Here is a 14398-nt window from a genome sequence, read left to right as displayed (position 1 = left end):
ATGCCCCTCACTCCTGACCTGCAGCCCCCCACCCTCCCCACTTCCACAGAGAGCCCCCAGCTGCCAGGGCTACAGGATCAGGGCCAGCAGCTCCCTGCCTACCCCACCAGCACCCAAACCCCAGCTGTCACATGTGGGAGATGGCAGCTGCTCTGCTGCACTCCAGCCACAGAGGCCGTATCCCACGCCTATGTGTGGCATGGCCGAAGCACAGTGGAGCAGAGCCCAGGGGGTCAGGGGAGGATGCAGGCTGCCTGCTGCAGGGCTCCCCACCCTGCTGCCCTCCCCCAGAGGCCTCTGCAGCCCAGCAGGGGGGACCTGGCACAGGAGGGTGGGGAAATTTGTCATTGTCATTGTCCATTGTCAGGAGCCCGATGCCAGCTGCGCCACCATGGCAAGGCACCCCCTGTCCACCCAGGAGCAGCAGCAGTGCAGAGTTCTGCCCCTTGCTGCTGCCGGGCAGACGGGGCATCTTGCCATGGCAGCATGGTTGGCACAGGGCTCTCAGTGGTGTCTGTGGGAGCAGCATCAATGCTCCCCACCCCACTCCAACCTCCCATGCCAGATTCCACCTGCTGGGCTGCAGAGGTCCCCAGATGGAGGGCAGCAGGGCAGAGAGCCCCAAGCCCACCGTGGACAGCCTTCATCTATCCCTGCCCCATACACAAATCGGGGGAGGTGGGGGGGGCAGGGGGTACATGCTCTCCCATTCCCCTGTCCCCAGAAGTGCAGAGGGGTGGGGAGTCAGCCCTCCGGCTGCCACCCCCAGCTCTGTCCTGCTCTCTGGCCAGCCCCACAGCTGCACACTCCCCAGGTGACTTAAATGTATATTAGATACCTCAGAGCCTTACTTCAGGCTCCTAATGTTTAAAAAGGCAGAAGCTGCTATTTAACAATCATTTTCCAATAGTGTTTAGTTGTATAAAAACAGAAATGCTTTTACTCCTTTAAACAGAGAGTAAACCTTGTCTATTGAGTGCAGCAGAAAGAGACTTTATTTGTCATGAACCCAGTTGTGGGTTATCTCCTTCATAAGAGAACCGTGTGTAGAATAAACCACTCCAACACAGTTTTGACATTTTTAGGCATAAAAGATACACAAAGGTCCTTACCTGAAAAATATCAATGCATTTTGAAAAAACACAGCTAGTCCTGGGTATACGTTAATGTCTGAAAAATACAAGAGTGCAATAAATAGTATGAAATTCTTCTGTATTACAAAAGTATATTTTAATACTGTATTCACAATATTACTGTCTGGACAGACTCAAATTACTGCTTTGGAAGAATATAAAATTTCTCAATCTCACTGGTGTTGACAGATTAACTACATTAAAAACATTACAAAGTTACAATAAAAGGGGCCCAATATATAGCCTGGATTTGATATTGCTGTCTTCTGGTATTTACACAATTCTAAGTTAAATATATTCAATCTTTAGGTCCCTGGCACATGTTATATTTCTGGCATGAATACCTTGTTAACTGTGCCATAAACAGCAACAAGTCATGGCATCATAAAAAAGGCCATCAAGACATTACTCAAAAACTATGTAACATTTGTGCCTGGTTTATACAGCGCCATAAACTAAATGTGTTGTGTGCTCCTGCATCCTGATGTTGACTATCAGCTGACTGTCAGCATCACGGTCTGGGCAGCTCCACATCCAGGACCTGACTGGAGGCTGGATGCATTGTCTGCATCAGCCTGATCCTGATACAGACAATGATGTAGGCTTGCCAGGATCTTGCACCTTAAAGAGCCTTGCCCTGCAGCCACTGACTTTTAAAGCGCTTTAAGGTGCCAGGTCCCAGCAAAACTCAGGGCATGGGGCAGCTCCATGATCTGGCACACAGCCTTCCCCTGCCTAATCTTGAGGATTGGACAGGGGACTACCTGAGTCCAAACCAGGACCAGGGCTGCCAGTGCTGAATCCCAACTCTAAGCTGTGTATCAAGATTCAGCATTGGACCGCCCTGGGGACAAAGCCACAAAAGCTGCCCCCCTGGCCCAATTAGTGGGAATCAGGCTGGGTGCACGTCCAGGTCTCACGGCTGGCTACTCCCTGCTCTGTCCCTGGAAGATGCCAGGCACAGCTGTGGATGCAATTGCTTTTCCCATTCTCAGTTCCATGAGCAGTTTTAAAGAGGCACCCAACATAAGCAGCAGGCAATGGGAAAGCTTCCTCATCCCCAGTTGCATTTGCCTGTTTAGAGAGCCAGCTGGTGCTAGCAACTGGGGTTGACGAAGCTTTCCCAACTCTGCTGCTTGCTCAGACACCTTTTTAACTGGCTGTGGGAAAAAAAAGGCAGTTTTCCTTCCCAATCCCAAGCTATACCATGAGGTGCACTGGGAGCCTAATATCAGGAAGTCTCTCCCCAGTGTTGGTCTTACAGCACCCAGAGAACTTGGGCTCATGACATGCCAGACCCTTAAAAAGTGGGTGTGCAGTTGGGAGCTGCATGCCTGATTTTTTTTACATTCTTAGATGCCCCTGGAAGCAGCACCTGAGGAGGGGGAAGTTCCTGGCTCCCTAGCAGCTGCAGGAGGTTCCTACTCCCCAGCTGCAGGTGTCTCCCAACACTGGCAGTTGACAATGACAACTGGGGTTTGAAGAATTTTATGCCCCATTCCCAGAATGCAGGGCAGATCACGCAATTTGGGGAATGGGGCATAAAATTCCTTAAACCCCAATCATGGAACTTAAATGTCTGCCAGCAACCATGGTGATCTCACATGCCAATATAAGAAGGTTCATAAACAGGATGATCATGTTCCCTAGTCTTAAAACAGGGCATTCCACTCTCACCCTAGCCCCCACTTCTCCAGCATGTTCAGCTGTCTCTGAACTCTGGTTGGGAGCAGGAAGAGCACAGTGGCAAGACAGTCCTGTTTTACAATACCAGTCCCAGGTGTTGCTCTGAAAATGAAACAAAGGCACTAATTTGACCAAACTAGGACGTGTGTTTGAAATGGGACTGTCCCAGCAAAAACAGGACATGTGGTCATCCTAGTCATAAACCCAGAGGAAGAGTTCAGCTCTTATAAGAATGTTGCATGTCTGCAATTAGAAATTTTGGATTTCCTGCTTTCCTGCTGACAAGGAAGGTCTCAGGAATATGCACAGTATAATTTTCAATCAGCACACCCAAGTATGGCTCTCCTTATACAGTGAACTTGCAAAAATTTCAAGTAACTTCAACTGAATGGATATGATGGCAAATTTCACCCTCATTACCGAATAAAATCAACAGTACTAACTGGAGTAGAACATTCTGCACTGTGTTTAAAAATTATTTTTTTGTTTCTACTTTGGAACCGTTCCCTCCTCTCTGCTCAAACATAATGAAGAACTACACTTACTTTGTGTAACATATGCTCCAAAAAGGATCCACATGGAAGCAATAAGTGAACCAAACATCAGCATGAAACCAATAAAGAGCCAGACACGAGCACCTGAAAGAAATATTAAAAGCATTAAAATGTTTTCTTTCATGATTCATTAGATTAGATGACGCGCTATAAAAGACAATACTCAGATCAGTCCATAAGAATACCCCTGCAGACTTTCTAACACATCATCCTCCCTGGGGATGGAAAACTTGTTTGCCTTCCCCCTATAGAGGATGGGATTCTTCCAAGATAAGAGTGATTGTCAGTTATTCACAGAGTTCAAAGTCACCTGTGGGAAGGTTTTGTGCCTTTATAATGGCTCCAGGTGCAACAGGGATCTCCATCTTTTAGCAGTGCATCTCCAGGTGGAGTTATATTACCAAGAACTCCCAATTCGATTCTGCATCACCTCAGTAGTACAATGTTTACAAGCAGTTTCCCCTCCATACAGAGAAGCCAACAATGTGACTTGGTACAGAAGTGAGAGACCTTTGGTTTGGTGGCAGCTATTTTTAAAGTTACTCTACATAAAGATAGAGAAAATCATGTACAAAGTAAAGTTAAAACCCATATATGCAAGCCACCAGGGCCCTCCCTTGTCACAGGAAAGAGTGACTACAAAAGCAAGTGATATAGAAGGCTCAGGAGGAGGGGTTTCTACATCCCTCAAATGAGTTTCCCGCAGGCTCCAAAAAACACAGCACAAAGGGAAACATCTGAGAAGAACAGGAGAGCTGCTGACAGATCCACAGAAACCACCTTATGGGCAGCACATCAGAACAAGAGCTATTCTTCCAATCCATAAGCCAGAGGAAGATTCAGAAAGATCGCAGGCCCTCCCTCTCCCACGACTGTCTTAGGTAGAAGATAGGGATTTCATTCCTCGATGTCCACACCAGACATTCCAGTAATTAATTCACTGAATTGAGATTTTTCTGGCTTTAGTAGCATGTTCCAAATTTGTTTTAAATCTCAAGAGAGCAAAGGGAGGCACAAGGGGGGCAGGACAGCACCAAAAAAAGTGCATCTCAGACAGAAGATTTTTTTAACTTAAGCAAGGAAAAAAATTATGAAGTTTTTATGAAATCAATTATATTTTTTAATGAATTTACGTGGGCATTTTAAAATAGATTAAATAATCCAGCCAAGCTTTCAAACCACACATTTACCTGTTCTTCCTAGACACCCATCACCATAGCTGTCTCCCCTCACCTGTGCATTTGAGACAGCATTTATCCTGGAACAAAAACAATAAAACTCAAGTAAGAGATTTTTAAATGTTAGTAAAAACTTAAGAAAAATTTTAACATAAAATAAAGCTTTTGAAAACATGAAAAAAAAATCCTGAGAAAGTTACTTGTTATGTCATTCCCTTCTAGACACAGACTAGATGCAAGATCTTCATTTAGGTCATCTTGCAATTAGTTCCACAAGGGCAGAATCTTTACATTCAAGCAGAATTTCAATTAAGTCAACAGGGACCACCCAGAGATGGGAGTCTGTTCGTCTACAACCTGTAGGATGTGAACTTTGGAACAGCGAACTGCTTTACTGAAAACTTAATTCTATGTATGACAAGAATATGATATAAAAGGCGCCCCAAAGAGTGATGATAACATGATAAAGACAACACTAAAAATGACATTCTCTGACTAATTGTATATCTCTAATGTAACCCTTTCATACTGAAAAAGCCACTGCCATTTACAGGAAAAAGCCATTTACAGGAAAAAGCCATTTACAGGCGTTTTAGAACTCCCCTTCTCAAAATCCCTCCCCCCCACAAAAAAAAAAGCTATAGAAAAAAAATTGTACCCAATTTGTGTTAATATAAGTTACTGAGCGTCACAGAAGGAGTTTTTTTCAAGGAATCCAGATACTAGTGACAGAGGATCACCTGTATAAAAGAAATGCCTGGTTCCTTATACTGAGCTAAGATACACATCAGTTTTGAAGAATTCAAATTTTAAAACTCTGGAAAAAATAAATTCATTTCTACTAGATAAAGAACAAACAAATACATAAATATATTATATACAAACAGACCTCTGGATTATCCAGAAAAAAAATTCTTGACAATCCAAAGTTTGAACACATTGTATATGTTGGTTAAACTGCTGCTTTAAAAATATATTAATAAGCAATTAAATTGCTATCTTACATGAAGAAGGCAAGTGTAGAAAACACTCCACAGGTATGGAAGGCATGGTTCATTTGTTCTGGCTTAGGGTATACTACTGCAGCATCTATCATTATCCACCAGCCTGTGAAAAACTAGAGTGACAATGAAACTATCACACAGTATTGTGAAAATAGAAAGATGTCCAGACAGACAAGACAGCATGCTAAAAATGCAATCCTTTACATACCACTAATCTAGTTTATAAGTATACCTTTCTTTAGCTAAGAATCAGATTCTAAAATTCCTTGATATATAAATATATATTCTATAAAAACTAGAAACTTGAGTAAACCTTCATATTGATGTTTCCAAAGCAGTATCTGGTACTAGAGATGCTTGTTTTACATAAAAATTGAAAGAAAACATATGGCTAAGTCTATTCTGAAAGGCAGAACTCAAGTTCTCAATCTATGCATGATACAGCTAGATAAAATATGATTTTATCTTATTATGATAGATCAGGGGAGGTAAACCTCTGGCTCCTGGTACCATGCTATCCAGCCTGCATGGTTCCTATGGATCTGAGGATCCCCACAGGCTGTGGTGCTATGCAATCAATCAGGTGAGTAGGGCAACACGGGCCCCCAGAGCCTGATCCCAGTGTATGGGGGCAGCACAGGGCCCAATCTGGCCTGCAGACAAACCCTGTACCATTTACCTGGCTTGCAGGCCAAAACCATGACCACCACTGTGCTAAATACCTTCCAGCAATTTAAGTCAACGCTCCGCGCCAGCAAAAACTATAACAAAAATTTAGCAAATCCAGAGGACTGGTAAAGCTTTTACTAAATAATGAACATGCAAAAATAATGAAGAAATACATTGTTTTAAAAAACACAATTAGCACTGAAGTTTAGCAAATTTGATTTGGGAAGTTTTGAAAATAAAAATGCAAAAAAGCACCATTGCCTCATTAGCCATACTGACAAATCTGAGCTCATTCTCTTTTTATACAAATACCTACCAAGACACCTGCAACCACTGAAGCAACGGCATTTCTTCTTTCGCTCCAATCGATGCACTCGCATTCTGGCCATCGGAAATTGTCCAGGAATCCTGCCATGGCTTTAATGCTTAGGTTTTTCTTCCTTATCAGTACTCTTTCATGAATTTTTCATTAATCATTGAGTCCTAAATACTTAAAACATAGCCAAAAAGTTTAGGAGTATCATCACTTTTTTATTACTAAAAAAATTGTTGACACATTTGGTAATAGTAGAATCCTTGAAAAAGTGTCCTTTCTCCAATCAAGTTTGGTCAAATTTAGGTTACACAAGACCAACCTAAGCAAAAACCAAATGAACCTCCCAATCCAAACACTGAAGCATGACTCTAGATTAATTTTAACTGGTCTTCAGAGGACAACATTCATTAGGGTAAAATCCCAATCCCAGTTTTAGTTTATAACTTCAGATATTATGGAAAGCACTGACGCAGTCCATAATTGGTTGCAGTCAATCATAATTTCAAAATGAACATACTGCTCCACAAGTAAAAATGTGGTTCAAAAAAAAAAAAAAAAAAAAAAAAAAAAAAAAAAAAAAAAATACAGGTATATATCCAAAATTCAGCTTTAAGTATTTATTGGGGTCCAAGATTTAGCTCTTACCTGCAACAATGCACAATGCATCAACTATGATTTAGGCTAGAACTATAGAACTCTGTACTACAGGCAACCCCTGCTTAACGCTGTTTTGCTTAGTGCTATTTACTATAACACTCATTTTAATTGATGTTTGATTTCATTTAGCGCTCAGTGAGTTTCAGTATAACATTCACAGTTGCCATCTTGGGTCATTGAAAACAACTGTGGTTGCCATCTAGGGTTGTCAAATACTTTTGGTTTTACTTAACTCTTGTTTCACTTAAGGTTTGGTTTTTCAGGAACCATTTAAGAATGCTACGTGGGGGTTGCCTGTTTAGCCCAGAAAAAGGTATGCAAGAACACAACAAATAGCTATCACAAAATAAATCGACTCTAGGATCTACACAACTCTCAGCAACATATAAAGATACATATCCAAGTTAGGTAACTCCCAATAATTCCTCCCAGGGAGGTCTGCTCACAATCCAAAGGAAAAGTGAAATCTAGATTTCTTCCCTGCACTTGGCTTGCTGTAAACTTCAGTGTCTTTGAAGTTTGTATCTGTTAATATTTTATAAGTTTTTAGAAGCTGTGTAGTATGAATTATTCATATTTCTGATGCAAGACTGTCTGTGTCAGTAATACTTTGCATTTAGAAATAAATCTCTTGCGACATTACCTTGCCTGCTTTTATATAAAAGCCAAGAAATCATACAAGTTCTTTAAATTCAAGTTCAATAAAGGTATAGTGTTTGACACATCTTTCCCATAAGGTTAAAGCACTATAAATCCCAGGTTTTCCTGGTTTTTTTAAATTCATCCTGACACAGAAATTACACTAAATATATTGTATGCAACCGGCATACTATGAATATTTTCTCTCTTGCAAGAACAGTAAAGGCAGCTGTTAAGAGCTGGGGCTTGAAAAATTACCAGATGCCTGCTTGGCAAAAGAATTAAATCTCCTAGTTATATATCAGTACTAAAGATGAACCCTTTAAATTCCATGATTATTATTTCTTTCCTCCCATAGCAAATACCCCCAAGATGAGGAAAAGGATGCTGAGATTCTTAATTCTGTCCCCAGCCTTGAGCTTCTCCCTATGGTTAGTAAATGTATAACCTAATAAATGTGAAGATGCTCCTACACCCATCTGGCAATTGGAAGGAAGATGAATCACTTCAAAAACCAAAACCACAAACCTCCTAGCTTGCAACGCGTATCAGCTACAGTTGCTTTTTTTCAGTCAACTGGCTGTTCCAGCTTCACCAGCTTTCTCTACCCCCTCTTCAGCTATGAATACCATAGTGCCTCACTTCACTGTGGTTTACAACTTTCCCAAGCAGCAAGTGTGAAATGTATACAATTACTTTTTTTCATTGGTAGATGTCATTCTCAAGATCAGCAACAGCAAACAGTATTATTAATTTTACATTTTGCCAGAATAAACAGTACTGAGAAATATTTAGGATATGAACTTCACGCATACCCCCTGGAGCTAATCTTTTTGGCAAGTGTGGCACAAATTAGCTCAGTACCCTCACCGAGAGCCATTCCCACCCCCTTCCCCTGGAAGACCTACTGCTCTCCTTTCTGCCCCCTGCTCAATCTGCTACTCCATTTTCTACTTCCTGCCCTATCTGCCCTACCATGCTGCCTGTCCTCTTCCCAATCTGCCACATACCACATGCCACAGGCTGCCCATGCCACTTGTGGCACGTGCCATAGGCTGGCCACCCCTGTTCTATGCTTTCTTTAGTCATATACACCTAGTAAACTCATTCTGACCACAACTACACTTTCAATAATTGTCAAACTGAAAATCAGTTTCTACATTACAATTAGAATGCTGAGTCATGAAAATAAATGCCAATCAAGGAAAGTTTGAGCAAATGTTTCGAAAACAAAAAAAGTTGATAAAACATCTGGAAGCAAGGTTAGCACCTACAGACTAACTATGATTCTATAAACCAGAGATGCATAAGCCTTCATGAGCCCAAGCTCATTTTATCAAATGCCATCAATCCCAGCCATTCACTCTCTTCAAAGCAAGAAACCTGCTCAATTTTGAAAGGTTTCTAAAAAATAAGGGCAAAATAAGATTGCTATCAGACTCCTTCCTTACAACAACATTGCAAAAGCATTACAGGAAAGATTAATATTACTGTTCCCCTACTATAACCTATATTAGTTTCCTAAAAAGATACAACATATCCTGCCTGCAAAATCCTCCCTTTTGAGATAAGTCAGACTGTCATAATATTTAAAACTTTAATACATTTGGTAATCTGATCTGCTTCCAACTGAGAAGGTTTTAACTTTCATCATTATACTGGCTTATTAAGAGAGTTTATTCTCTCATTAAAACGTGACCTGTTAGATTTTCAGATGACTTCAAAATCCATTTAGTAACAAATTTTGCATAAAGTCAGTTCTTTTTTAAAATTAAGTCTAGGAAGCCAAAGCATAATGCTTTTTACTAGGACTCAGTTGAACATATAGCCTTTATTTTTCCAACCCAGACTTATATGGATTTATAATATCAGAGCAACTGGCATGCATTAACCCCAGTAAAAACTTTCATAACTCTAGTACTAGATCTACTCAAATCCAAGATGAGGTTTTTTTCCCCTCACCCAATCAGGCTGGGGGAAAAAGGTCTTGCTTTGGATTCAAGTACCAGCCCAAGGCATGTGGCAAGTTAGCTCTGGCTTTGGCCCTGGGCTTGGGGCTGAAGCCTGAGCTGAGCTGCTGCCTGCCCCGGTCTGGAATGGCTTATTTGGCAGGAGAGAGGGCACACAGCTGGGGGGAGAGCAGAGGACAACACAAAGTAGAGGGGGCAAAGGACCTACAGCCCTCCCCTGCCCTGCAGCCTGGCTCCCACTCCTTACTCCCCTCTCTGCACCTGCCCCCTACCCCCTTATCTTCTACTCCAGCTCCAGTCCAGCCAGGAGCTATCACTGCTTTTATCTGCCTGTGGGGTAAGCTGAGGCCACACTGCTGCTGACCGCCCTGGAGCAGGAACAGAGCTACAGCAGAAGGTAAGGGGTGGGGAGCAGCACAGGAGGCAAGGGTGAGGATCAGACAGTAGTGGGGAACATGGCAGAGGGGTGCCTGGCAGTGGGTAAGCAGCAAGATGGGGTGGGGGCAGGAGTGGGGCAGCACCTGGAGGACAGGTACCCAGGACAAAGGGGAGGGGCCTGGCTCCTTACCCCTGCCATAGCAGTGAGGGGATGAATTTAAGACACCCTTCCACTAATTAGATTCTTTACATGGAAAATTGTAACAAATTGATAATTTTCCATGTGTAAAATCTTATTAGTGGGGGGACAGTCTTAAATTGCAAGTCATCTTGGATTTGGGTAAATACAATATTTCAATGATCACAGAAATTATACAGTGCATGCTTGGAAGAAAAAAAAAAGAGTTTATTATTAAACACTTAAAAAAAGTTAAGCACCAGGACAGTGATGCCTGGCTCCTTTTAATTTCTTAAGATTCAGAGGTGAACAGAGTAAGCATTTTTTTATTAATGTATTTTGTGTTCCAGGTCAAAATAGCCAAATCAGTTCCAAATCATATTGATTGAGCAGAACTCAACTGTTCCACTATGTATGGTGCTACAACCAGCAAGTATCCTCTGCCCCAGCCTCTCACCCTGGGACTTCAGATGCTCCCAAATCCATTGGCAGGCATCCTATGTGCACGCCCAATCCCAGAGGTCTTGGGATTTGGATGCCCCCAAAAAGTACAGGCAACCATCCTCCATCCCAGACTCTTTAGCCTGGGACTTCAGGTACTACGAGCATCTACACTATCATAAAAGGACAACAGATAACACAATCCCCTAAACCAGGGTAACTCCACCAAATCTGGTGGGGAAATAGTAAAAAAAACCTAAGGCACAGAACTCTACTGGCATAAATTACATAGTTTAGACGTCTCTCCAAGATTGTTCAGAGATAAACTGTTTGCTAAATACAAACAGGCAAAATACCTGTCCTTCCCACTGCCCCATGCCATGGTGTCTCATACCCCAGGGCAGCTACATAGCTGTCCATTACTGTTCTCAATGTAGTAGTTAGTTTCATAGTTGGTAGGGTCGGAAGGGACCTGAGCAGATCATCAAGTCCGACCCCCTGCCATGGGCAGGAAAGAATCCTGGGGTCAAACAACCCTGGCTAGCTGATTATCTAGCCTCCTTTTGAAGACCCCCAGGGTAGAAGCCAGCACCACTTCCCTTGGAAGTTGGTTCCAGCTCCTAGCCACCATGACTGTGAAGTAGCGCCTCCTGATATCTAGCCTGAACCTACTCACAGTCAGCTTATGGCCATTATTCCTTGTTACTCCTGGTAGTGCTCAGGGGAACAGGGACTCTCCCATTGTCTGCTGGTTTCCCTTGGCCAGTTTATAGATGGCCACCAGATCCCCTCTCAGCCTTCTCTTGTGTAGGCTGAACAGGTTCAGGTTTCATAGCCTCTCCTCGTAGGGCCTGCCCTGCGGCTGCCCCCTGATCATGCGAGTGGCCCTCCTCTGGACCCTCTCAATGCTATCCACATCCCTCCTGAAGTGCAGCGCCCAGAACTAGACGCAGTACTCTAACTGCAGCCTGACCAATTTCATATAGAGGGGGAGGATCACCTCCTTGGACCTGCTCGTGATGCATCTGTGGATGCATGACAAGATGCAGTTAGACTTCCTGACTGCATCCCCACGCTGGCGGCCCATGTTCATCTTGGAGTCTATAATGACTCTAAGATCCTTTTCTGCCTCTGTGCTGACAAGAAGGGAGTCATGTACATTATATCTGCATACAGATGTAAGTTACACTAAGTACCTGAACATCTATCCACACCACTAGTTTTCAGTCACAGTGGAGGCAAGCCAAAAAAGCTGCTGCCTCATTCTCCCTGCAAATCTAACAAATTGCAAAACTATCTTCTGGCATTGCACATTGTTTCCCTTTATCAGAAAGTGCATTCCTTCCTTGTACCTAGTACTGGCTCTGAAATCTGTTTATTGTTGTAACCTTATCTTATAGCCCAGATAAATGGTGGAGCATTTAAGGTGAGCTGATCAGAAAGAATACCAGCAGACAGTACATTTTTGGAGCAAAAGCTTGTAATTGTTAACCTATCTTCCTACTTCAATAGAACCAGAAGATAAATATGAAAAAATTAAGTAACAGAGAATTCACCAATGAAGGGGGAAAAAAAGAATAAATAAAGCAGGAGTCTAACTTTGGATACTTGTTCTGACTTCACAGTGTCAACTTAATCTTGGGTGTCTATTCTGTATCTCTACAACATAATCCTGAATGTCTACTCCAGCATTCAGTGTCGCTGTAGGAGAGTAGATGAGCTCCTTCTGTTGCCCTTTCTTTATATAGCTATTTGTAAAAACTACCACGGGCTACCAAGATAGTGCTTGTAGAATACTGATTGAAAGCACCAACAATTTGGTGGTACCAAGTACTGTATTTGTAAACTACTGACTGATGGTACCAAGAATTAAAGAGATCTCACACTTTCCTGCAAACCAGGCATCAGACTCCAATTAGAACTTCAGCTACCTTTAAAATTGGTTAAGTCTACTGTATATGTGCATAACTAAACACCAGAGATACTCATACACAGTTCTTACACAGCATTTTGTTTTTCAACACCCCATGAGGGAAGGAAGCAAATTATTATTGCCTTTAAAAAAAAAAATTAAGGCTGTAAAGGTTAAGAGACTTCTCCAAAAAGCACATTAGCAAATATAACTCAGATTCACATGCAGGTTTTAGGGCCAGTATCCTCTGCCATATATAAAGAAAAACCTTAGATGTATGTTTAGGTATGTTTTTATCTTGGCAGGCTTACAAGCTGGGAGTATTGGAGCCTGTAATCAGCAAGCTGGGAGCACAATTGGCAAGCTGGGAGCACTGGTTTAGAACCCAGACTCTCGCTTACTGTTCACTTTGCAATGGGAATGGTAGCGTAAGAGTAATGTCATAGCACCAATGGTCCAGAAATTAAAGCAAGAGGCAAGGATTTCTTAATTGGTCCAATATAAGACATCACCCTAAGAAATCCTTGCAGTGAGAATGCAGGCAGGTTGCCTGAGTTCTGGCAGCCCTTGCCTGCCCTTCCCTCCCATTTTCCTCCCCCACACACAAAGGACAAGTTCTGCCACAAACTACTGGGAAAATTCTCCAGTGCCTCAGCACAAAGACCCATGGGGTATATGACCTCTAAACGCACACAGCTAAGCGGCAGAAACAGCCAGGACACAGTACCCCTGGCTCACGGTGGTAAGTGCATGCAGGTTTGGTTTTCCTTGGGTGCCAATCTCCTGGGGCACCCAATGAGGGACCCAGACCTGGAGCTTCATTTCCAAGAGAAAATAAAGCACACTTCTCATGGGAGCAAAGAGAAACAGTGCCTGCCCTCCCCCTTCTGGGCATTCCCCAGAGTGGCCCAACAGCAACTCCACGCCCTGCTGCTGCCTGCAAACTGCTCTCACCCGCCTGCCAGAGGGGAGAGCCGAGGCAGGGGGAAAGCAACACAAAGCCAAAGCACGCCCCTTGCTTTATCCTCCCCTGCCGCTGGCCACAGTTCATCCCCGGCCAGTGTTGCCAGGTGTACAATAATTATCATATCTGTACAATAATTTCAACCCTTGTACAACGTATGATCAATAATAGTAGAAGTGCCCAAAATGTACAATGATTTTTGAGGCAACTGATTGATGCAGCAAATGCAAAACCCAAATCAGCCTCTTTTGGGTTTGCTGCCAGCACTTTCTTATGACTCCTTACCTAGAAATAAAGCATTTTTTTATATAATATATTTCGTGTTCTAGGTCAAATCAGTTCCAAATCGTATTGACTGAGCAGAACTCATTCGGTCCAAAAACCATATTGACTGAGCAAGCAAAACTCAGTAGTCCTAAACAAACACCCCATACAGTGTGACAACTGGCAAGCATCCTCTGTCCCAGTCTCTCACCCTGGGACTCCAGATGCTCCCAAACTCATTGGTAGGCATCCTATGTGCAGGCCCAAGCCCGGAGGCTCAGGTTCGGACACCCACCGACCCCAGCAGTCTTTCCTGCCCAAGTGCAGGGGGGCTGGACCTGATGATCTGTAAGGTCCCTTCCAGCCCCTAACAACTATGAAACTGTAAGCAATCACCCTCCACCCCAGACTCTTTAGCTCGAGACCCTCCCTACACTAGACCTAGCCCACAAGAA

At 43.0% G+C, this 14398-nt stretch overlaps 1 protein-coding gene across 2 annotated transcripts in view; it reads right to left on the bottom strand.

Moving 5' to 3' along the window:
- TMEM50B (transmembrane protein 50B) overlaps window positions 1-14398 on the bottom strand; it is a 26583-nt gene that overhangs the window by 11083 nt on the left and 1102 nt on the right. The window contains exons 2-6 of one of the 2 annotated variants that reach the window (XM_019525143.1): window positions 6541-6714; window positions 5556-5668; window positions 4564-4631; window positions 3365-3457; window positions 1113-1170 (exon numbers count right to left, since the gene is read on the bottom strand). In XM_019525143.1, the coding sequence (XP_019380688.1) occupies window positions 1113-1170; window positions 3365-3457; window positions 4564-4631; window positions 5556-5668; window positions 6541-6639 (431 nt within the window). In that variant the 5' untranslated portion in view covers window positions 6640-6714. The remainder of the gene's footprint in view (window positions 1-1112; window positions 1171-3364; window positions 3458-4563; window positions 4632-5555; window positions 5669-6540; window positions 6715-14398) is intronic. The other variant, XM_019525144.1, reaches the window with a different exon arrangement.

The sequence above is a fragment of the Gavialis gangeticus genome, unplaced genomic scaffold (genome assembly GCF_001723915.1).
Source record: "Gavialis gangeticus isolate Ggan-Ray unplaced genomic scaffold, GavGan_comp1, whole genome shotgun sequence".
Lineage (NCBI taxonomy): Eukaryota > Metazoa > Chordata > Crocodylia > Gavialidae > Gavialis > Gavialis gangeticus.
Note: the sequence above shows the minus strand (reverse complement) of the source record. Positions and strands in the feature narration are given on the sequence as shown.